The sequence below is a fragment of the Chenopodium album genome, chromosome 20, assembly GCF_948465745.1.
Source record: "Chenopodium album chromosome 20, dcCheAlbu1.1, whole genome shotgun sequence".
In the NCBI taxonomy this organism is placed as follows: Eukaryota; Viridiplantae; Streptophyta; class Magnoliopsida; order Caryophyllales; family Amaranthaceae; genus Chenopodium; species Chenopodium album.
The window spans coordinates 9226076-9249863 of record NC_137853.1 but is presented as its reverse complement, the minus strand read 5'-3'; the positions used below and the strand labels follow the sequence as shown (position 1 = coordinate 9249863).

The 23788-nt window shown below is 38.8% G+C and overlaps 2 protein-coding genes across 2 annotated transcripts; one reads left to right on the top strand and one right to left on the bottom strand.

The window, feature by feature from the left end:
- The first annotated feature begins 15243 nt into the window (after positions 1-15243).
- LOC145598332 (proline-rich receptor-like protein kinase PERK8) lies at positions 15244-19278 on the top strand. Its single transcript, XM_081654675.1, has 4 exons — positions 15244-15886; positions 17080-17340; positions 17433-18317; positions 18509-19278. The coding sequence occupies exons 1-4, from the start codon at positions 15439-15441 to the stop codon at positions 18988-18990; spliced, it is 2076 nt and encodes a 691-aa protein (XP_081510801.1). The 5' UTR covers positions 15244-15438; the 3' UTR covers positions 18991-19278.
- Positions 19279-19499: 221 nt separating this feature from the next.
- LOC145598653 (putative transferase At4g12130, mitochondrial) lies at positions 19500-23028 on the bottom strand. Its single transcript, XM_081655036.1, has 5 exons — positions 22426-23028; positions 20754-21007; positions 20520-20618; positions 20075-20233; positions 19500-19988 (listed from the first exon to the last, which is right to left on the bottom strand). Exons 1-5 carry the CDS (start codon positions 22854-22856, stop codon positions 19744-19746), a joined length of 1188 nt encoding a protein of 395 aa, XP_081511162.1. The 5' UTR covers positions 22857-23028; the 3' UTR covers positions 19500-19743.
- Positions 23029-23788: the final 760 nt, after the last annotated feature.

Here is a 23788-nt window from a genome sequence, read left to right as displayed (position 1 = left end):
GTTCCACTCACTATCTAGACGGTGTTGACCGTCTAGGTAGAGATTGTATAGCCATTGCACAACTCTTTTGCCCCAAACGAGGATGTATGCAGTTTAAAACGAAAAAATGCTAAGTAAGAACTTCAGTCGGTCGCCGACTGATGTCATTGGACATCCGGGTTCCGAAACTTGGTCGTTTCTTAGACTGTTCAGGTCAGACGACTATGGATGGCTGATTCAGCCGTCCAATCGTGGCCGCCTGCATTGGTACGTAGAGTAAGCAGGTTGGCTTCTCTCTGCGACGATTGCACCCGGAGGGGTGTCGCCGGACGCCTTTGTCCATGTTGGGATAGGCGAATTTATGGGAAAAGCAGCCATCCGGCCATTGGCCTTCTGGTCTTGTTTGAGACCGGCTGTATAGCCACTAAGCGGTTTTGTGCTTAGCTTAATTATCTGGTCATTGGCCTCTCGTCAATTAGACGTTAATTCAATTTTCAAGTGACAAACTCAGAGAAATGAACAGGTGAAAACCAAAAGCAATTTCTCATTAATTTACTTCTTGTTCACAAACATTACAAATCTCAGAAGTAGTACTTTTTCAAATTGTCTACATTCCAAGTTCTAGGCAGGCGCCTGCCGTCTGGAGTTTCCAGGCGGTAGGTGTCGTCTCTTACTTCTTCATAAATCCGGTAGGGGCCTTCCCAATTTGGAGTTAGCTTTCCAAGCTCATTGGCCCTACCGGTTGCCTCCATTTTCCGTAACACTAGGTCATCCACTTTCAAAGGACGCCTGTGTACTTTCTTGTTGTAGGCTCTTGTCATTCTCAGACGGTAAATCTCATGACGCAAGGCGGCATTGCCCCTGCGTTCTGGGAGTGAGTCCAATGCCAGGCGCATTGCCTCCCAGTTTGCCTCTTCATCATAAAGCATGACTCTGAGAGTCGGCTCATAGTGTTCAATGGGCAAGACGGCTTCAGCACCGTAAACCATGAGAAATGGGGTTTCACCGGTTGCCCCCTTTGCTGTTGTCCGGATGGCCCATAGGACATGGATTAATTCCTCAGCCCATAAGCCACCGGCTCTTTCAATTTTCTTCTTAATGCCGTCTGAGATCAGTTTGTTGAAGGCTTCAACTTGGCCGTTTGCTTGGGGACGGCCGACTGATGCAAAACAACTTGAGATCCCTTGATCTCCCAACCAAGTTTTTAGTTAAGGCGTCTCAAACTGAGGACCATTATCAAACACCATGGTCATAGGAACCCCGTACCGGGTGATGACATTCTTCCAGATGAAAGAGATGACGTCTGATGTCTTGATATTCTTTACCGCCTCAGCCTCTACCCACTTGGTAAAGTAATCCACAGCCACCAAGATGTAACGCTTTCCGCCTGGGGCAGGCGTGTAAGGACCTAAGATGTCCATGCCCCATTTTGCAAACGGGATTGGGCTATGGATGGCTGTCAGATCAGTAGCCGGACGGTGAATAAGTTTGCCAAATTTCTGGCACTTGTCACATTTCTTCACCAACTCCTTGGCGTCTGCCTCCAGAGTGGGCCAAAAGTAATGTCGTCTGGCTCTGACGGCTAGGGATCTGCCGCCTATGTGGGAGGCGCAGAACCCCGAGTGCAAGTCTTCAAGAACTTATTTCCCCTTTTCTGGGGTTACACACTTCAAAAAGGCTTAAGAAACCCCGCCTTGAAGAGTTCTCCATTTCTCAACTCGAAGCTTGCGGCTCGCTTTTTCAGAACGGCTGCCTCCTGTGGCGAATCAGGAAGTGTACCGTCTGAGAGGTATGCCCGGATGCCATCCATCCAGGTAGAGCTTCGGTCCAGGACTCCAATGGGATCTTCATAGATGCTTCTTTTTTCAAGAACTTCCCAAAAGACTGACCGAGGCGTATCATGGCAGGCGGAAGATGCAAGTTTTGACAGTGCATCCGCCTAGTTGTTATCAGACCTGGGTACTTGATTCAAATGAAACTCCTCAAGAGACCCAGCCTCCTCTTTGACCGCCTGAAGATATTTTATCATAGCCGGGTGAGTTGCCTCAAATTTTCCCTTATACTGGCTAACGACCAACTGTGAATTAGAGTAGGCGTCAATTTTTGTTGCCCCTGCCGCCTTACACATGCGGATTCCGGCTAGCAGGGCTTCATATTCCGCCTCATTGTTTGAGGCCTGAAACTTGAACCGTAGTGCATATTCATATCTGTCCTCCTCAGGGGACTCGTAGATTACGCCTGCACCACAGCCGTTCTTTGTAGAGCTCCCGTCTACATACACTTTCCAAACCTGATCAAGATTATCCGGAGCCACCGGACGGGTCATTTCAACAATGAAGTCAGCAAACGTCTGACCTTTCACTGCCTTCCTTGGTTCGTAAGTGATTTCAAAACTTTGCATTTCAATAGCCCATTTCAACATTCTGCCGGCTGACTCCAAAGTAGACATTGGCCGCTTGAGTGGCTGGTCGGTGTAAATCACCACCGGATGAGCCAGAAAGTAAGGCTTCAATTTTTTGAATGCCATGTACAAAGCAAGGCCAAATTTTTCAACCATGGGGTACCGGAGTTCAGCATTTTTTAGAACATGGCTAATGAAGTAAACCGGGAGCTGAACGCCGTCTCGCTCTGCAAGGAGAACGGCATTGAGAGAATGATCTGAGACGGCCAAATACATGTACAACGTCTCCCTAGGCAGAGGACTGACCAGCCTAGGCAGAGAATGCAAGTGCTATTTTAGCTTCTGAAATGCCGTCTCAGCATCGTCTCCCCATTCAAACCTGGTCTTCTTCCTGATTTCTTGGAAGAAGTAAAGGCATTTGTCGCCTGACCGGCTGAGGAACCTTCCCAAGGCGGCTAGGCAACCAGTTAGTCTCTGAACTTCCTTGACAGAACGGGGTGACTTCATGTCAATTACCGCCTGTATCTTTTCGGGGTTAGCCTCTATCCCCCTTTGTTCAATCAGGAATCCGAGAAACTACCCAGACTCAACACCAAAGACGCATTTCTTGGGGTTTAACATGACCTTATGCCGCCTGAGGGTGGTGAATGTTTCTCGGAGATCAGCAAGATGATCCGTCTGTTGCTTGGATTTGACAATCATGTCATCGATGTACGCCTCCACATTCCTCCCAATTTGATTAATGAAGACCGTATTGATCATCCGTTGGAAGGTGGCAGGCGCATTCTTCAAGCCAAACGGCATCACAGTATAGCAGAATAACCCCAAATCAGTGACGAAGGCCATCTTCTCTTGATCTTTTTTCCAGAGGGGTATCTGATGGAAGCCGGAGTAAGCATCCATAAAGCTCATCAAGGCGTGACCGGCTGTAGAATCGACCAGACTGTCGATCTTTGGAAGCGGGTAACTGTCCTTTGGACACGCCTTGTTGAGGTCTGTGTAATCAACACACATGCGCCAGGTCCCATTCGATTTCTTAACAAGGACCACATTGGCCACCCAGTCGGGGAAATTACAAGGCCGAATGAACCTGGCGTCTAGCAGCTTTTTGACTTCGGCAGCTGCCGCCTGACTTCTTTCCTCGCCATGGTTTCTTTTCTTTTGCCGGATGGGCTTCTTTTTGGGATCCACAGCGAGTTTGTGGACATCGAGATCCGGGCTGACGCCTGGCATCTCTTCCACTTCAAAGGCAAAAATGTCTTTGAATTCTTTCAGCAGAAGGTGCAAGCTTGCACCCAGAGTAGCATAAGCGACCGTCCCAACCTTTACAGTAAGCTCTGGACGGCTGTCATCCAAAGCGAGATCAATGTTTTCACCAGCCGGTTGGGGACGGAGCTCGTCTGACCGTTCCCCGGTCAGTGATTGCTATTTTTTCTCTTTCTTCACCTCCACCAGTAGAGGTGCTTTTCTTTTCTTTCCAACGGCTGGTGGGGCGGGATTGGCATCCTTGACATTGTCAAGATCTATTGGTTCCTGATCTTGGCCGTCTGAGGCCACAGTGTCTTTTACGGCTGAGAGGTAGCACTCCCGGGCCGTCTTCTAATCCCCGTTCAGGGAACCAACAGAGCCATCATCCCGCTCATACTTAATGAGCATGAGAGACGGGATGATTACCGCCTTGGCTTCGTTGAGGGTTGGCCTCCTAAGGATAATGTTGTAGGCAGTCAACTTCTCAACGACCAAGAATCTGACGAAAATATGTCGTCCCTGGCCTTTCTCTCCCAGCCGGATGGGCAAGTCAATTCTTCCAGCTAGGTAGACCATCCTACCCCCAAAACCAACCAAGGGGTGGGTGACCGGATGCATGCAGCTGACATTGTATTTCAGCTTCTGCAGGCACCGGAGGCTGATAATGTTCGACGAGCTGCCGGTGTCAATAAGGATCCGTCCAACCAGCTGGTTGGCAACCTTACATTCAATGACGACCGGGTCATCATGCGGACGCTGCCCCTGTCCTTCTCAGTCATGAGGACGTTTGGGAAGGTGGAACTGGCAGACGCCTGCTCATCATCATCATCCTTGTCCATCTTTCGAAGATGGCTCTTGGTGCCCCGGATGGTAGGGCCACCACATGAAAATCTGCCTGCTATAGTGTACACTGGATCCTTGTCGGTATCCGAGCTACTAGTAGGCTGATGGGTAGTCTTGGGGGACTGACCCTTGTTTTTCTTCTTTGCCCCAGCTGGGGACTTAGAAATGTAGGACTTTAGAAGTCCTTTGTCAGCCAGACGGTCCAACGTTCGTTGTAGACTGAAGCAGTCGTTGGTGTCATGGCCAACCTCCTCATGGAACTGGCAAAATTTATTTTTGTTCCGCGACTGGACGGAACTCTTCGTTGGATTCAGCTTCTCAATGGACAGCCGGTCCTTTACCTCCATGAGGATGGAGTTGCAGTCTTTGTTAAACTCGTACTTGGGGACGTACGGTTTAAACTCTCTCTTTTTTTTTTTTCTGGGATGGCTGGTCAGAATCACTAACCGCCCAGACTTCTTTTCTCTTTTTGCTCTCTTCTTTTTTGTTGGCCGGCTGAGCAGACCGGCTTTCTTTTTGTTTGTCAGACTTCTTTGAGTCTGGCTGACTACTAGGCGTGCAGAGGTCGGTAGCTTGAATATAGCTCTCCGCCTCCCTCAGGGCCGCCTGTAGCGTAAATGCCCCCTTTCTGACAAGGTCGAACTTAAAAGCCGACCCGTCTCTCAGACCCTTGAAAAAGTCTGTAAAAGCTACTTCGTTAAACAGTCCCTGGATCTGAATTCTGACCAGGTTGAACCGCCTGACATATGAGCGTAGCCCTTCCTTCTCACCCTGCTTAACGGTGCTCAAATCAAGGCTCGTTTTCTTAGCAGGGATGTTCATTGAGAAGTTGGTGGCAAACTAGAAGGCTAGCTTCTTGAAGCAATCAATTGAGCCGGCTGGCAAGTTGCCAAACCACTGTTGGGCAATGCCCTTCAGTGTAGCCGGGAAACATCGACACCAGGTGGCATCGTCCCAACCCTGTAAGCACATGAGGTTGGTGTATGCCATCAGGTGGTCTTCTGGGTTGGTGGTACCATCATAGGTGCCCACCAACACATTCTTAACCTTGGACGGCTGAGCCGCCTCGGTTATATTCTTGGCAAACGCAGAGGGTTGTTCACCAAGCTTGAGCAGCCGGAGCTGCCAGTCCAAAGGCTGGACGGGGGTGTATGCCGCCTTTCCTCCAAAAGGAGGAGGTTGCATGAACTATAGGCCATATTGCCCATACTGCGCCTGAGGCGCATATGGGACAGACCCAATCATCAGCTGAGGTTCGGTATTGACGGTTTTTCCGCCTGTCCGACTCTCAAGTAAGGACTGTGAGTTCCTTACAGAAGTTTCTTTGAAGCTGTCTGGAAAGCTCGAAATAGAGGCTGACTCAGACAGCTGCTGGTTTCTCCTCCGCTCGATGATGTGTCGAGCGTCGAAGGCTGTTTTCTTGCTGGTCCTCGGCTGTTCATGCCGAGGCTGCCTCTGAGGACCAGTAGGCAGTAGAATTTTCGACCAGTCAAGTCTGGAGGCCATCCTCTCCTTCTCCCTTTCTTTGTCTTTGGGATGGGGAGTTGGACGCCTGTCCTTGACGGGCTTTTTCTTCCCAGGAGTGGGAGACTTCTTAGCCGGCGGACTCTTGCTAGAGCCTGCCTTGTTTTTGTTGATCATGGCCTTGATTTCACCTTTGAAAGAGGTCATGAATTTCATGAGCTCATCCCGGGTGACTGGGGCTTGACCTTTAGCCTTCTGGGTTTCCCCTTCTGGCCTTCCAGAGGGGCGCCTGCTTGGGCCCGCCTGATCAAGATTGCGCTCCAATTTATCTTTGGAACGCTTGTACTTAGACACGAAGGACCCATCCTTTGTGGTATAGGTCTCCACGTCATCATCATCTTCATCATCAGCTTCATCCTCAGTGACGACCTCAGGCGGAGGCCGAGGGAACGACTGAGGAATTCCATAACGTCCCGGCTGAGATGCCGGTTGAGGGTTTTCTTGGTTCTCCGGTTGTATAACCGGTTGTAAGTTTGTAAGATCAGGAATGGGTACAGACTCTCCAACCATCTTTGAGGTACTCTCCCCACAGACGGCGCCAAATGTTTTGGGTGTTTTTGTCCCTCGGGAGAGGTACAGCTCGAAGACTGGTCCGGTGCGGCCTGTACCTGCAAGACAAACGGAGACACCAGTTGGTAGGTGCTCCGCCTCCGACGATCAAGTTAGTAACTTGAAAGGAGAGAAAAAGGTGCGGAAATTTAGGTGGGGATCTGCTCGGGTTCCAAGCTCAGTTGTCTCTATCAAAGGGACAGTTTGTAATAAATGGTAGAACGTGCCCTCCAAAAGAGGGGAATCTCCCTATTTATAGGGTCCTTGGGAATTGTGCCCCTGATTAGGTCACAGAACCCTAATCAGTGGTGGGCTGCGCCGTTTTACGGCTTTCTCGGGATTTGGGCCTGAAGGCCGTCATCCTCCAAATATCTGGGATGACACGTGTCAAGCAGGGATAGGTCCACTTTGGACCACCCTGGGGCTGACACGTGTCACCCTCTGGTTGGTCCACATGGCGGGGTAAAATTACCCTAAACACACGTGGTAAGGGGTATAGAATTGGCTCAGAATTTGCAGATTGAGAAGCTTGAGATACAACTAGACAACTTGGCAGTAGTACAAGATTTACAGAAAAAAAATCTAGAAGAGGTGAATGTATCCATGATGTGCAGCAGTGCTTGAAGCTAAGCTAATCAATGAAGATTGATGGCAAGTGATAGTAGCCCATGTTTTTAGAGAAGGGAATAGAGCGGCGGATTGGTTGGCCAACCGCGGAGTAATTCAAGACTCTCAATTGGAAGTATTTAGTAACGAAGTGCCGGTAGAACTTAGTCGTATTTTAGAGGAGGATATAAGGGGTGTAGCCATGCCCCGTCTTATCCCTCCGTAGGTAGTTTCTTTTATTTTATTTTTTTTGCTTTGTGTGAGTGTGTTTTATTTTCGTTGTTTTTTCTTTTCTTTGGAACGTTGTATCCTCATTTGGAACAAAAAAAAAAAAACTGCAAAGCACGTGGATTAGGCACGAGGCTAAAACCTTCTATCCGGGTCGGGACATGGGGCGCATTTTTTCAGAAATGGGTACCCGAATACCCGAAATACCAAATTAAAATTTTTTTTTACAAAAATCGCTACTAACTTAATAAACTAAGCCCAGCCCATTTTCAAAATTAGGGTTATCATTCTCTCTCTCTCTTCCTCTCTCTCTCCGCCGTTCCTCTCTCTCTTAATAACAATGTTGGTGGTCGCTGCTACTTCGCCCAACTGTACCAAATATGTTTTTTTTTGTTTATAAATTTATTTATTTATTTATTCGCATATGTAAGATCTAGTTTCTTGATGGCTTGATGCTAATGCAATTTCTAATTATATATTTCTTTTCTTCTAATTCTTTGTATATTTCAAATTTTATTGAAACAAAGCTTTGTGTAATTGGGTATTTTGTATCTTGGTTGTTCGATTGTGTGGAGTTTGGGTAGTAGATCTAAATTGTTTTTCAATTTTTTACCTTTTGGGAGCAAATTAATTACAATCGTTCAAAAATCCGGGTACCCTATGTCCCGACCCGAATATCTCGGGTACCCAGGTTATTCGGGTCGGGACATGGGACAAATAAACAAGTACCCGAAAACCTGGGTACCCGGAAACCTGGGTACCCGGATTTGAACACCCCTACTTATAACACTGAAGTAACTCCTTTAAAGCTTTAACACTGACCAAGTAACCCCTACCACACTAACAAAGTAACCCTTATAATGATGGTTGGTCACACGGTGTGGTGTGGATATTCACATATAAAAATTTGTGAAATTTTTCATTACTAAATATTCCCTTTTAAGTAAATAGTACAGACTAAGAAAATTGTCATATTATCATACATTATTTTGTAATACGTACCCATTTACATACTCGTCATCATGCAATCTAGGTTTAAAGTGATTATTACATGCTAGATCATGCACACAATCTACCTTACAAACTCAATAGCTGGCAAACATTATTATATAACTCCCCAACTTGATAAAGTTTAACATTGGATACTTTCATGTTCACCGCAAAGGAAGAGAGCACTCATGTATGTAACATTGACATTTGACAACAAATTTGAATTGATCACCAAAATAGTAATTAGTACTAAAGATTTTTCCTAGTCACTTTTCATTGTTACTGGTCACAGGTCACTTGATAAGAAAATACTACCCTTCATCTTTGCCTTGACAAATTCAGGTTATGTATTGTATATTTCTACAATTTTGACCTTTAATTTTCAAGTGCAAAGTAGCGTTGTCCTCCTCCCTCCCCAATGTTTGGAATTTACAACATTCGTTTGGATTGTGAATTGCTAAATCAGACCATCTTCAATGGTGAGACTCAAGTTCGAGTATTGAAATATAAAATGAGTTGTTTTTTTACCTCCAATGGTGATACTATACTCACTTCTCAATTTAGCAACTCATATGAAGTCTAAATTCTCAATGTTGAAACTCTCTAAAATATACAAATGTCACTTTCAATTTATGACCCATCAATTATTATAAGATTAAAAAATAATAAAAAAAAAAGGTAAAACTTAAATAAATTACAAAATATATTAGAATATTAACAAGGGCCCACACTTTTTGTCAAATGAGACTCAAAGTTGAGTACTTGAGTATCTAAACTTAGCAACTTTCTTTTGGAGTTGTTAAGTTTAGATACCAACTTATTGGTATACATTGCAAAAAATACTCTCTCTCTCCTAAAAATACTCACTTGAGTCTCACTATTGCAGAGGGTCTCATACCCACTTTTTATTAAAATAGCCCACACTAGGTTGATTCTTGATTATAAATGACTTTCAGCATGGTATACACTAGGTTTGTTGCACGAGTTTGGTGACGAACACAACACAGACCCATTAAACACCAATCCAAAATTAGGAGACATATACATATTTAATCAGCAAATCAAATCATAAGATATACTCAACATAAAAAGATCATTTGTTGAAAATTATATGATCCGAGAAAAAGAACATAATTTGTTTAATCAACATTATTGTTGATATGAGAAAAAGAGTTTCGTCAAAAAAAAAAAAAAAAAAAAGAGAGAGAGAGAGAGTCGGCAATGCAAGGGAGGAGAATGAGACAGTGGTTAAGGGAGCGAGGGAGAGAAGCTCTAGTGAAGAAAGAAAGTAGGATAAGTGATGATTTATGTCCAAGTGATCACCATATAAAAAAAAAAAAAAAAAAACGGACATAATTTTTACTTTTTTAAAATATGTAATTAGGTGTGCCCTATATGTGTCGGTGTTGAATTGAACAAATGAACATTGTGGCCAATATGAGTTTAATAATTGAATGTTATTGTTGTGCTTATAAGTTCAACTCTTAAACATATCTATTTTGTCCCACTAATTCAATCCAAATGTAACACCAAAGAATGAAAAATACAAATCCAGATAGATTGTTAATAAGAATGATACACGCTAGTAGGTTGTTGAATTCCATAGAAAAATGAGTCGTAGTATCGTAGTCAACCCAAAGCACATGCTAAATTGCATAAATCCATGTTAAAATGTTCCCACTTTCACAATTTGTTAGGTCTCCAAAATTACCTACGACTTCCTACTTCCAAGTTCCAACTTCAAGTACTCCACTTGTTATTATTTCCATTAATTAAAGTGGTGTAACACCAATGTCAAAGTTTTCAAAGACAACAAAAATCCACCTTTTTTTATAAACTAAGCTACTTGGTCCACTATTTTATTTGTTATTACCTCTGCAATGCACGCACTATCGTTACAACTTGCAAACAAAAAAGCATAAAAACAAGCTTCCGATATTGGAATTATAATTTTTTTTATTAATCGACATGTTATGATATTCGATGACACATTTTACATTGATCCTCTTTTGTGATTTATGTGTTATGTAAATGTTATCATATGAGATATTGTCGATTCGTCTAATCATCATGTAATATATTAATAATTAAAGTTATAATTCATACATGCATACGTTGAGTGAAAAAAGTTAACTATGAATGAGTACATTATTAGTTTGATTGGTATACGTGTCAATGCATAATTTTGATTATTAATATCTTTAATCGTTTACTAACAAAATTAATAAAAAGTTGATATTATGTAAACATACATTGTGACTAATTTATTAAATTTTTACATGATGATATTTGCCCTTTATATAACAGTCTAAAATCAGCTCAAAGTTGGTATGTCCATAGTGAACAGTGCAAATTAAAAGTCAAACTGATAATCGACTTAATTAGATACGAAGGGAGTATTTATCACTAGTATTAAATAATCTCGAAATTTTTATTATTGCAACACTCATGGACACATGTCTTTGAATTAAGTTTTTTACTCCATAGAAAATAGTGGGTTTGGGCAATCCTTGGAGAGGAAGAGTTTGGTTCCAAGTTCAAGCTCACATGAGGTTCTATCCTTAAATCCATTGGTGATGATAATAATAAGAATACAAACTACAAAGTTGATATTGTTTAGTTAACAAAATATGGAAGATCAATACCTAGGCCTCTTAGATAAATGGAACTTCGTGTGGCAAATTCTACTTCCTCTGCTCAAACTAACAAGATATTTCACTTATGAGCAAAACCATACATATATGGAAAAAGATTTTCCTAGAAATTTTACTTATTATGGTCAATTAAACAATCACTTAAGGCCAGTTTGATTACCGATACTAAATTGTTGTGATAAAAATAAATTTATAACCAGTCATCAAACGATCGGTGATTTTGTTATTGTTATTTTATTCTTGTTGTTATTGTTATTTATAACCAGTCATCATGGCAATCGGTGATTTTGTCATGATCCAACTTACTCCGTAATACTTATAAAATTCCAAAACAGAAAGAATGAAAAGACACGTCTTCCAAAGCATGAGCATAAGTAGGGGGGTACTGGAGTTTTTAGATTCCATTGTTTGCTATTATCTTCCAAAGAGATTTAAACGAACAATAACAGTGTATGCATTTCCATCTAAAAGTCTCTTGAAAAAGTTTAAATTTGAAACAACATTCACTATCTAGCACATTACCGTTCTTTTTGCTGGAATTAAAATAATTTGAATTACAAATAGGAATGGGACAATTCTCTAAACACTTTCACTTTTAATGCTAATAATTAGTGTGGAGTATTTTCAAACTATAGTAGATAACGATAGATAAGGAAGGGTCCAAAAATAAGCAAATTATTGATTTTTTTTTTCTTTTTTCTTGCGGGGGTCGTCATATATAATGATATAAAGGACATAATTTGAAATTTGCAATATTACTAGAATAAGTACATAAGTTGAAAAATACTAATGTTCTATACATGCTAGTCTAAAAAACGATTTCATGATTAAATTGTAGGCAAAAAAAATGAACAACATGTTATTACGGCTTTATTTAAAAAAAAAAAAAAAAACATATTACAGAGTATTTCGTTATACAATATTGACGCATGGTTATATAGTACATTCGAAATTGATTTTTTTTTTTTTCAAAGAAGAAAAACTCTACTGAATCGACACCTCTATCATGTTTATCCAGTCCACCTCTACAGGTCAGCGCTTGAGAGTAAAGGGGGGAGGTAAGGGAATCCCCCAACTCCCAAACATTTTGTAATTAGTGGTTCGAAATGAAAATTGTCTATGATATATTTCCTCCAAATTAGCATCAAAGATTCAAAGGTATTCTTGTATTTTGATGTAAATCCTAATTTATGATATAAATAAGTGTCATCATGAATTTCATATTAAATGAGCTATATCATTTACTTCATGCATGTTGTTTTTAGAGTCACCTAATTTTCTCTCGATCAAACACTAATAACTAACCCTACCTTATGTAAATCCTTATTTTAAATATAAATAGAGTATCATATCATTGCTCCCATATTGAATGAGTCGTATTATTCACTTCATAACTTCATATTGTGGACTTGTGGTGGTCTAATGAATATGTACTTTCGATATAATAACGAACAAAATTGAATGAAATAATAGAGCTTCCACCGATGTATAATAATGCACTTGTTACTTCAATCGATAAACATAAGTTAAATTATATGATACGAGGAATCTTATGGTATTAGGTTGTGGAATATAATACAAGTATATATATACTTGTATATGCTCCATCCTAGGTTGATGTATTTTCATGTGACAGTTAAAGTTGTCAATCTATGAGGTAAAAACAAAAGGAAACATAGCTAACTTAAGACAAACATGAAATCACATGTAATAGAGTAGTGCGATTGTTCAAAGAGGATAAATAGAAAAAACAACCTTATAATATATATCTAACTATAACATCACTAACATAAAATAAATAAAAAGATCCAAAAACAATGAAAAATGACTTCTCTTAGCGTAAAATCAAACCCCCAATAAAACCATGATAGAGAAATTGGACGATCCACCATTAATCTTAATTGGGTTAACACTATTTTACATTTTACTAGTATATGCTATTACAATCACTACCTACCAAACTTGACTATACGGCTATACCCCTACACTTGCTCCAGAAAATGACTTTTCATACTTCTCAAACTTATGGCCAATATACCACATAGGAAGTATTAATCTTACTATTACATGAAATATCTGTTTTTTTTTAAAAAAAAAATTTAATTTAATTTAATTTTTATTTTATTTTTTTTATTATTAATAATACTACCTCATCCCCGAAAGAACGACCTATTTGGCGTAATTTTAGTCCCAAAAAGAATGATCCATTTGCATTAAAACACCCACCAATTTGCAACAATATTTGTGCAAAATTAGCTTCCCCATATAAAAATTTGATTTTCCATGTAATTTTATTACTTTTTCTCTCTATTTTTTTACAAACCCCATGCAAATTTATATTTTCAATATACTTTTATTTCTTTTTATTTAACTTTCTTAATACCCGCGTAATCAACCCAAATATGTAGTTTTTTCGGGGACGGAGGGAGTATAATTTTTGTTGTTTTGTTTTATTTGAGGTGAATGGTCGAATTGTCCATATTGTAATATTGTAATACGAAGTAAATCATTTGAGTATATATTGATCGTACATTTTATTAAGATGTGATTTTGTCATGGTTCATTAATTGTAAATACTAAATGTTGTTCTTTCTATTTGACCTAATTAATCAATTCAAAAGAAATATTCGAAGTTGAAGTTACTCATTGTAGAAACAAAATCCAACCAGTTACTCCCATGTAGAACTTTCATCGGATGTAGCCAATCAATTTTGAAAATTATATAGATGTACAATAGAATAAGTGAATGATGGAGTTTCTTATTTTGATCTACTAAAGAAATTAAATCAATTATCATATAGGACTTGGACTATAATAATGCATGATTAAATTAAAGTAGATTGTAAGGTCAAAAGAAAGAGCTTAGTATGTTTATTAATTTGAAAATTCAAATCCAATTCACTATCTTATGCTTATATTTTTCATCTTGTCAAGCAGCAGTAGTGAATAATGATTGCTAGAAAAGGTTAATTAAAATAAATATATACAGTATACGTAAAAAGACATTCACTAAAGAAAAGTTGGAGGTAATTGCCACTAATCAAGCTTAGTCTTCCATTAAATTGCACTTTTTTTTTGGCTATTATCATATTAACTAATGGCCCACTACAAGTCGTCCCACAAATTAAATAGCATAAATCATTTTCATCAAAATCTCACTTATATCAAGTCTATAGTGTGATATACGAAGTATGATGCGATTCAAAGCTAATTTGCTATTTGCCTATCATTTAAGAGTTTTAGTAATCTTTCCATTTATTAAATAATGCCCCCATTTTACATTCTAATTTAATTTGTCCCTAAAATGTTACCTACTCCGCCACCTCTTTTTTTTTTTACCCCATTGCCAATTTGGGTCAAATTTAACTATAACCACTGATTCCCGTTAATAATCTATGAAAGATTATATAATTTTGTGGATTTTTTGAATTCATCTCAGTATATATTTTATTAATATATCAAATTTTTATAAAATTACGCACATGAAAATAGTTATATAGTTGTAAGACGCGTCTTTAATATTAAAAAGTCAAATGGATATATCAAATTTTTATAAAGTTACGCATATGGAAATAGTTATATAGTTGTAAGACGCGTATTTGATACATAAAAAGTCAAATGGAGTAAAATATATATATATATATATATATATAAAGATGAGAAGGAAAGGATATTTTACTTCTTTTTCGACTAAAGCCATCTTCACAATTTTCTTCTAAAAGAAATTATCTACGTAAAAACTCAACACAACTATCAAAATATGTAATAGGTAAACAAGATTTTTTTTTTTTTTTTTTTTTTTTTTTGGGATATAAAATGAGTTACAAAGACAAGTAATATACTAATATTAACGAAGCATGGTAGTCGATTTTACATTTTTATGGATATTAACCAACTTAGGGCCTGTTCTCATTGACTGAACTGAGCTGAACTGAACTGAACATATTAGAGCTGAACTAAACTGAACTGAATATTTTATAAGAGAAATAAATTAGAAGTTAAACTGAACTGAACTTATTAAAGCTGAACTGAACTAAACTAAACTGAAAAGAATCGTATGAGATTAGACTCTTAACCATCCATAACTAATCATCCACACGTCATAAATAAATAATGGAACAATATTTTAAAACCAAACAAAGTAGATTATAGTTCGTATAATCATAAATCACTTATTGATTACAAATAAAAAATTCTCAAAAAAAGCAGCTATCACCTTTAGACCCTCGTTTGATAATACGTTACTTAATCGGTTACACCCCTACCCCCCACATCATCAAATTTTCTCCCATTCATTTCTTATGTTCTCACTACATCTTCTTCCTCCAAATTCCACCCTTTCAACCAAAATAAACAAACACAGCTTAAACCCACTGAACCCATACTAGATCCGCCACTGTTCTCGAAAACCCAGAAATGGTTAAACCATTCAAACCAAACATTTTCTTCCTCCCAACTTTCTTCATCTTACTATTATACTCATCATTTTTTCAATCAATTTTAGCAGAAACAGAGTTAAGAGCATTAATGGATATAAAATCATCATTAGACCCAGATAATAAAATCTTAAAAACATGGTTAAATGATGGTGACCCTTGTAGTGGTTCTTTCATCGGAGTTGCTTGTAATGATCATCGGAAAATTGCTAATATTTCATTACAAGGAAGAGGACTCACCGGAAAATTGTCGCCGGCGATCGGAGATTTGAAGAGTTTGTCTGGGCTTTATTTGCATTATAACTCTATTTCCGGCGAGATTCCGCCGGAAGTTGGTGAACTAACTCAGCTCACTGATCTTTACCTAAATGTTAATAATTTTACTGGGTTTATTCCTCCTGAGATCAGTCACATGACTAATCTTCAAGGTTAGTGATTTTTATAATTGTTAATTAATTTTTTTAATTGTTTTTTTATAGTTGCTAATTTAAAAGTATTAATTTAGAAATGCGTGGAACAAATTATGCATTGAGTTATTTGTATTAATCATTGTTTACTTAAGTTTAATACTAATTATTTTCTATTTTAAGTAAGACTGTTAAGAGCTGCATATATCATTTTCCTATCCGAATACTGAGATATGCTGTACTCGTATTAATTTTTTTGTTGCTTATGTACTCATGTTAAGGTGTATGTGTATTTCTTTATTGTGGAATTTCTTGTTTTATTCCCTTTTTTTCTGAAAAAGATGGATAAATCAATTATGTTAATTATTTGAATTTTGTTTTTTTGGATATTCTAAATTAGAGAGGGGCTTTTCAATTAAATTTTTTTGAATTTTTCGATTTTTTGTTTGTGAATTTATGGCAAAATACAGTTGATGAATATCTTGAGTGTTGTTAGCAAATTTGCATGATAATGAGTGCTTTGTCTTTCCTATTGTTTTTAAAAATTGGATTTATTTAGAAAGTTTAATTTTTAGTTGTTGGAGGGTTTGATTTATTGAAGGTTCCCTTTCACCCCCTTATGACACCGAGGGTGTTGCTCATGTGGTCAAGAGTAAAATGAGGTCCATCTCTTGGTTGTTGCTAGCTACATCACTATGTAACTGTACTTCTTTGTGCTCCTTGATATTTTTTGCATGTACATACGTAACATTGATGTAAGATTAATGTTGCGTACATGTTATTTTGTTGGGGGCTGTATTAATTATCAGTTACGCGAGAGATTTTGTATAACATTGTACACAAATTCATCATTATTATATCAATTTATGACTGTCCTAAACGTGCCTGAAAAAACAAAACTGCCCCGTGATGTAAATTTGATCAAGTTTCATCCAAACATGTAGCATATACTTGGTACATATGATTTTTCTCAATTGGCACACTAAAACGGTATGATCTTCCTGATCTTTTTGGCTGAATAATATTCTGAAACATTTGCCTCAAATGTGGCTGGTTTCTTGTATACTTCGTATTTTGCAAGAGGTTCAAGTTTTAGTCAAATGAAGTTGGTTTTGAGTACATATCTTCAGGAGATTTGATGTTCAAGTCGAATAAAACTATCTCTGTTTTCATTTTTCGAGCAATAGCTTAACTGAACACTTACTGTTCTGCAGTGCTAGACCTATGCTGTAATCGCTTGACAGGCAACATTCCGGCACAACTAGACTCCTTAAGCAAGCTTGGTTCACTGTCTTTACAGTATAACCAATTAGATGGTTCAATTCCTCCAAGCTTGGGCAGCTTGCATATGTTAAAAAGGCTCGACTTAAGCTATAATTTCCTTTCTGGACCAATTCCTGTAACCATAGCCAACATCCAACCGCTTCAAATTCTGGATGTCCGGAACAATTCTCTGTCAGGATCTATTCCGGCCTGTAAGTCTCCAATCTATCATCTTAAAGTGCCTACTAGATTTTTTGCGAGGTGGAGTTGATTTAATTTCTCTTCTTTTGGATGAAAAATGCAGCATTGAAGAGATTGGATACAGGGTTTCTATATGGAAACAACACGAAGTTATGTGGAGCGGGGTTTCTTTCCTTGAGAGCTTGCACTGCCATGGACAATTCAAATGTAGATTTCAACTCACCTCGGCCATTTGATTTAATTTTCAAAAACCACACGACACCAAAGCATGATGAACCCAAGAATGCGAGTCTCCAAACCAAATGTAGCTCTACTAATTGCACAAAATCAACAAAATTCCCTCAGACAGTCATTGTTGTTGGGGTTATTACAGCCTCAGTGACAATTGCAGCAGCAGGATTTTTGACATATTTTAGATATAGGCGGCAGAAACAGAAGGTTGGCACCATGGCAGAAGCCTCTGAGAGTAGGATCAGCACTGACCATGCTATTGATCTACAGAGCAAGAGCGCCTCACCGCTGGTCAGTCTAGCATACTCCACAGGGTGGGATCCACTGGCGGATGGTTTAAATAGCGGAGACCTCTCCCAAGAGGCTCTTCAGAGCTTCAGGTTCAACTTGGAGGAGGTGGAATCTGCAACACAGTACTTTTCAGAAGCAAATATGTTGGGAAGAGGGAACTTCTCAACTGTTTACAAAGGAGTTTTGAGAGATGGGTCTGTCGTAGCTGTTAAAAGTATTAGTGTGAATAGCTGCCAGTCCGAAGAGGCGGAGTTTGTGAAGGGGCTGAACTTGCTAGTTTCACTCAGGCATGAAAATCTTGTGAGCTTGAGAGGGTTCTGTTGTTCTAGAGGTCGGGGGGAGTGTTTTTTCATCTATGATTTCGCGCCCAAGGGAAACCTTCTAAAGTATCTTGATGTGAGCGAGGGAAGTGATCTTGTTCTTGAATGGTCAATTAGGGTTAACATCATCAATGGCATCGCCAAAGGTATATATCACTTTCTTCCAAGTTCTTGAAATAACAGTCACTTCATAATCTAGTTCATACAGCTAACAAATTGCCAAATGGGACATTTTCATCTTAAAATTAGTAAATACTAGTACAAACTTCTTTCAATTATTTCATTCTTTGCTAGTATATCTTGAATTAGTACTAATTTCCTTGTTTTTCATGTCCAGGTCTATGTTATTTGCATGAAAAGAACGATAATAAACCTTCAGTGGTTCACCAAAATATGTCAGCAGAAAAAATAGTGATAGACAACCAATATAATCCTTTGATCTTGGATTCCGGGTTACGTAAGATACTAGCTGATGACACAATCTTCTCAGCACTCAAAGTAAGTGCAGCCATGGGATACCTAGCCCCGGAGTACATAACCACTGGTCGATTCACCGAGAAGAGTGATGTGTATGCATTTGGAGTGTTAGTCCTACATATTCTATCCGGGAAGCAACAGCTAACAAATGCAATGAGATCAGCTGCTGAGTCTTCCAAATTGGAGGATTTTGTCGACAAAAACCTCAACGGGAAATTCTCCGTGACAGAAGCCTCAAAGTTAGTAAGACTCGCATTGAATTGCACACATGAGCTTCCAGATGAAAGACCATACATGGAGGCTGTGGTCCAAGAACTAAACAAACGCAATAGTGGTTCTTAAAGGCGCTTAAGTGCAGGTAACAGCTGAAGATAGGCATCGATGGTTCCCTTTGGCCTTGGAGGCTCCTTTTTGAACCATGCAATGAGAATCTAATGAGTGATTTCAGTTAAGTTTTTAACACTTTTTTCCAGGAGGTCATAACCTAATGTTGAGAGTGTAAAGATTTGTAAATTAGGCTATTAAAATATAGAGCATCAAAATGATATATTTTCTTTCCCCGTAATTTATACAGTGATAATCTGAGTCTGCTCTAACCAGAAAAAGGACAATCCTAGAGCTTAACAAATAACATAGCAGCAAACAACGGACCATGCCTTAATCACGCAGAAGAAATGACATCAAAGGTGCAAATTTTATGCCACAGTTTCAAAGGGAAAAGGAAAGTAGTTCATCAACTACAATGCAGACAGAATGTCTAAAAACTGGCAGCACTAACAAATGAGTTGAAAAGGGCAATATAGAAAAAGAGGATCAAGGACTACTTGTCAAAAATAGCTTTTTTATTCATCCTGCTGGGTTCAACATATCTTCAAAGGACTACATTTTGTTATTTAAAGAGCTATCTATTCTCGTTAATCGTATCAGTAATCTTCAAAGACGTAGGCACGTAGTAATGTGTAAAAAAAAAAAAAAAAAACAGCCTCTTTATTTCCACTACAACAGCTGGTATAAGTCCTATAGATTGAAGCTGCAAAACTTACTCAGAAGCAATCCACGACCCTTAGAAAAAGAGGTCAATGAGCACCAGAAAACTCAACCAGTATCAGCACGCTCCTGATCATCAAGAAGCCACTCAGCTGGCCACCATTTGGGTTTAACAGCAACAACCTTCACATCTTCATTTCCTTGTATAGAAAGTGCACTAGATCCTTTGAAGGCTTCCTCCAAACGTAGTAGACCTAATCCACGAGACCCAAGGGCAGTAGTCACAGCCCCGACCTTCTTGCCTGATGATGCATTTACCACTACCGACTTGGGAGCGACTTTCTGCTCTACCTCTGTTAGAAGAAAGATAATGTGGATATTCAAAACAAACAAAAAGGAAAACAAATAGAAAATTTTGTAAATAGAAACTAAAGCTTACCTTTGCCGTTATTATCAAGGAACTTCAAAGGAAGAACACGTTTTCGGATGACACCCCGATGATGAGTCCGAGCAACCAATTCTTGTCCCACATAGCACCCCTTATCAAAACTTATTGCATTAAGGCCTGCAAGATTGTATTCTAGAGGAATGGCTTCATCTGCGATATACAAAGAGAATAATCATGTAAAGGTAACCAATAAAATTGTAGCACACTTTCGTAAGGGAAAGTAAAGGTTCCAAGTCTACCAATTGATTGTGTGTGTGGAAGAGGGGGGGGGGGGGGGGGGTGGCGGGTACCAAAATTTAACAATTTCGATTCAAATCTAAATGTCGTCAATGCATCCTTGACGTGAAGGGATACAAATTTTACAAACACATGCTACAAAGCCAAATTAAAGTGGGAAAGACAAAGAAGGATGAAGATATTATGGTGAAGAACAGACCTTTTGGGATCTCGTTTGGACCTTCAGCAACCCCTTTCTCTAATCTCCATAGCAGATAATTTTCCTCAGCGACTTCTTTGTCAGCCTCAACCAACGGAGCTGCAACAGTCAATGAACATCTATTAACTCATTTCTTCCCTACCTTACATCTTAATCTAAATTGTTAGATACTGATGGTAAAGCATATAAGAGATTAGCAGCTTCTACAATCCAAAAAAAAAAAAAAAAACTCACGTGGAGTCCCGGAGGGAAATATCCCTCTAAAGCCAAGACAATCCAACCTAGGATCCTTGAACCACTGCCACCCGCCTTCACTCCCTTGTGAAGATGACATAGAAGAGCTATCAATACTCCCACCATAACCTACACCAGCAACCTCTGGTTCTTCGGCAGATGAAGATTTATCAGACAAATTTCCACCAAACCTTTGCCAACAACAGAATTCATCTCCCATGTGCTCAATGTCAACCTTAGACCTCAACCGATATCTACAAGATAATGGCAACACAAAATTTCAGAGGGTGCAAACTGGAGCTAGACATAAAGTTGTTCTGAACAAAAGGCTATAAAATCTAAAGTAGCTTACCCACCAGCCCAACTCAATTTACACTACAAAATTCTGCATTTTGACAACAATCAATGGCTGGCTTCTGATGATTATAAGCACTACTTTGTGTAAGACACAAAACCTAGTTATTAGACCATACTCATTCACTGATCAATGCCTTAGTCATATCTCTCCCTGATACAAGCTCCAGGTAGCGTAACCAAAAGATGGTTAAGCAGCCAATGATTAGGCAACTACTTTGAGTCTAATTATTACACATTTATTACTAAAGTTCAATAGCTGTAACATACTTGCCAGGAGTCATTCAAATGTGCTACTCTTCATTCTATTGCAATTGCCAAACCACCAGAGCACCGGGAATAACAGAAACTTTCAGTCACAAAGAAATACAACAATCCTTAAGAAAACCAGTATCCAGGTAGCATTACTCTTCTGACCTCGTTGTGCTACGTAATTAAGTAAATGCTTGAAGCAATGCACAACTAACTAACAAAGGCTCCGCTTGATTTAGTGGGAAATCACCCTTTTCCTTTGTTATGTTAGAGGGTGGAGAACAATTTTTCTATAGGTGGAAAGTTTTTTTTTTTATGAGAAAAATCATTTTCCTTTGGTAAGGATGGTATGTTACAGTTTCCTCTTTACTCCTCACTTCTCTATTTCCTCTCCATATCCTTCCCCTCCCATTTACCTCCATTTTTTTTTTTTCTTCCACAAGTTTCCTTATCATCAAGCAAACAAAGCCTAACACTAAAACAAAATGATATTTTATGTATGGTTTTCATCAAAACAAACAGAGCCTAACACGTCCATATAAATGATCAAGCCCTAAATAAACCAAAAATCTAATTTAAATACTAAAAAAAAATCTGCCCTTCTAATAGAGCATACCCTTAATTAACCAAAAAATTTAATCTTTCAATACCAATTCTACGTGCAAGTATTAACAAAAGTAACAAAACTCCATCCGTTGTTACTCTCTCCGTCTCATACGTAGTATTATTTATGCAAACTTTCTTTCGGTTTTCAAAACACAGTTTTTAGCATCAGTCAGATTTAAACTTGAAACTTCCACGTGATAAAACATTTCAACAAAATAAAACACAAAACTTCTCACAAGCATTTTATCAAACACCATACATGCAACAAACAGAATTTAAAGAAAACAAAACCTTCACCTCTTTAGCATTATGCATTATAGCACAATTAGCCAGATTTAAACATCTACGTGATAAACCATCTCAACAAAATAAACACACAATACTTCTCAGTTCTCAAAAGCATTTAATCAAACACCATATATGCAATAAACAGAATAAAAACAAAAACCAAAATCTTCACCTCTTGAGAGTCTGAACTAACTCATCCACCATCGACCCATCAACATCCGCAAACAACCCCATCTTATCACCCGTCGGGCCGGGCCCAGAGCCCGTCGGGTCAAGTTTCTCATCTAGCCGGGGCGGTCTGTACAAGAAAAAATCATACAAAAACCGACCTTGTGGGTTCAACAACGCAGCGTAAACCGGTCGAGTTCCGACAGTGGGCATATTGGTGGACGCCAAGTTGGCCACTTTGTCATGAACAGAATCATCGAATTGGCGAACATCGTTGGTGAGCAAACCTTGCAGGAATTTGACGGAGTCTGGACCGGTGAACCGGATGACGGACCTGGATTTGAGCCGGGAAGAGAGGGGACCCACGTCTTGGAGTTGGGTGGAGAAGAATCTGAGGGTTTGATGGGTGAAATGGGGGAGTTTGTGGCGGGGCATTTTGGGGATTTTGGTTGTTCTGGTTTTTTGATGGAGGAGAGAGAAAATGGAGGTGGAGGTGGCGATGGAGGAGGAAGAAGGAGGTGAGGTGGGAGGAAGTGATGACACGTGGGGGTTTGGGAGAGTTTAGGGGTATGGAGATGGACACGTTTGATGAGGAGAGAAGAAGAAGATGAGTTAGATGTTTGATAAATTGCTCATGGACATTGAAATTGGAGGGAAATGTGTTAACTACATTACCTAAAATAACTTGTAAAAAAAATCACCTAAAAAAATAAAATAAAAACCGTACAAATACATAGATTAAAGGGCGTGTTCGGCAAAAGTAGTTGTATGGGTAGCCGTTAGCTGTAGTTGTAGCTGTCAGCTGTACACCTAATTGAGAAGGGTTTACAATTTTTAAAACTTAGCTAATTGACTGAGTGTTTCTCAATTAAACATGACGAGTTGACCTGAAAAGAGAAATTATAAATTGATACGGTCATATGGACTTATGGAGTAAATCAGAGAATAAATGGGGTACAATTTGGAGTAAAAAGGTAAAACAACTAACTTCTTTTATCCAAATTATACCCATTTTGTCCCTAAACTGACTAATAGGGGCAGTCTCATTTAAAAAATTGATATTAATTAGGAATGACTTAAACTTGACTTGTAACAAGGCAATGGATGATATGCTTGAGAACTGTAGCTTGAATCAAATCCAACGTGATACCGGTTGACAATCGATTGGTCCTGGTACTTTATGGTGACCTCAAGCTAAACCTACATCTAATTTTATTTACCTAATTGGGATCTAAAATTGGTTATAATTCGACATAACCTTAAGATATGTTATAGTTTACCCAGCTTGTAGTAGTTTGTAACTCATATTATCTCATCCATTAAGATATCACCATGTCATTCTACCAAAATTATTTATAATTAAGGAT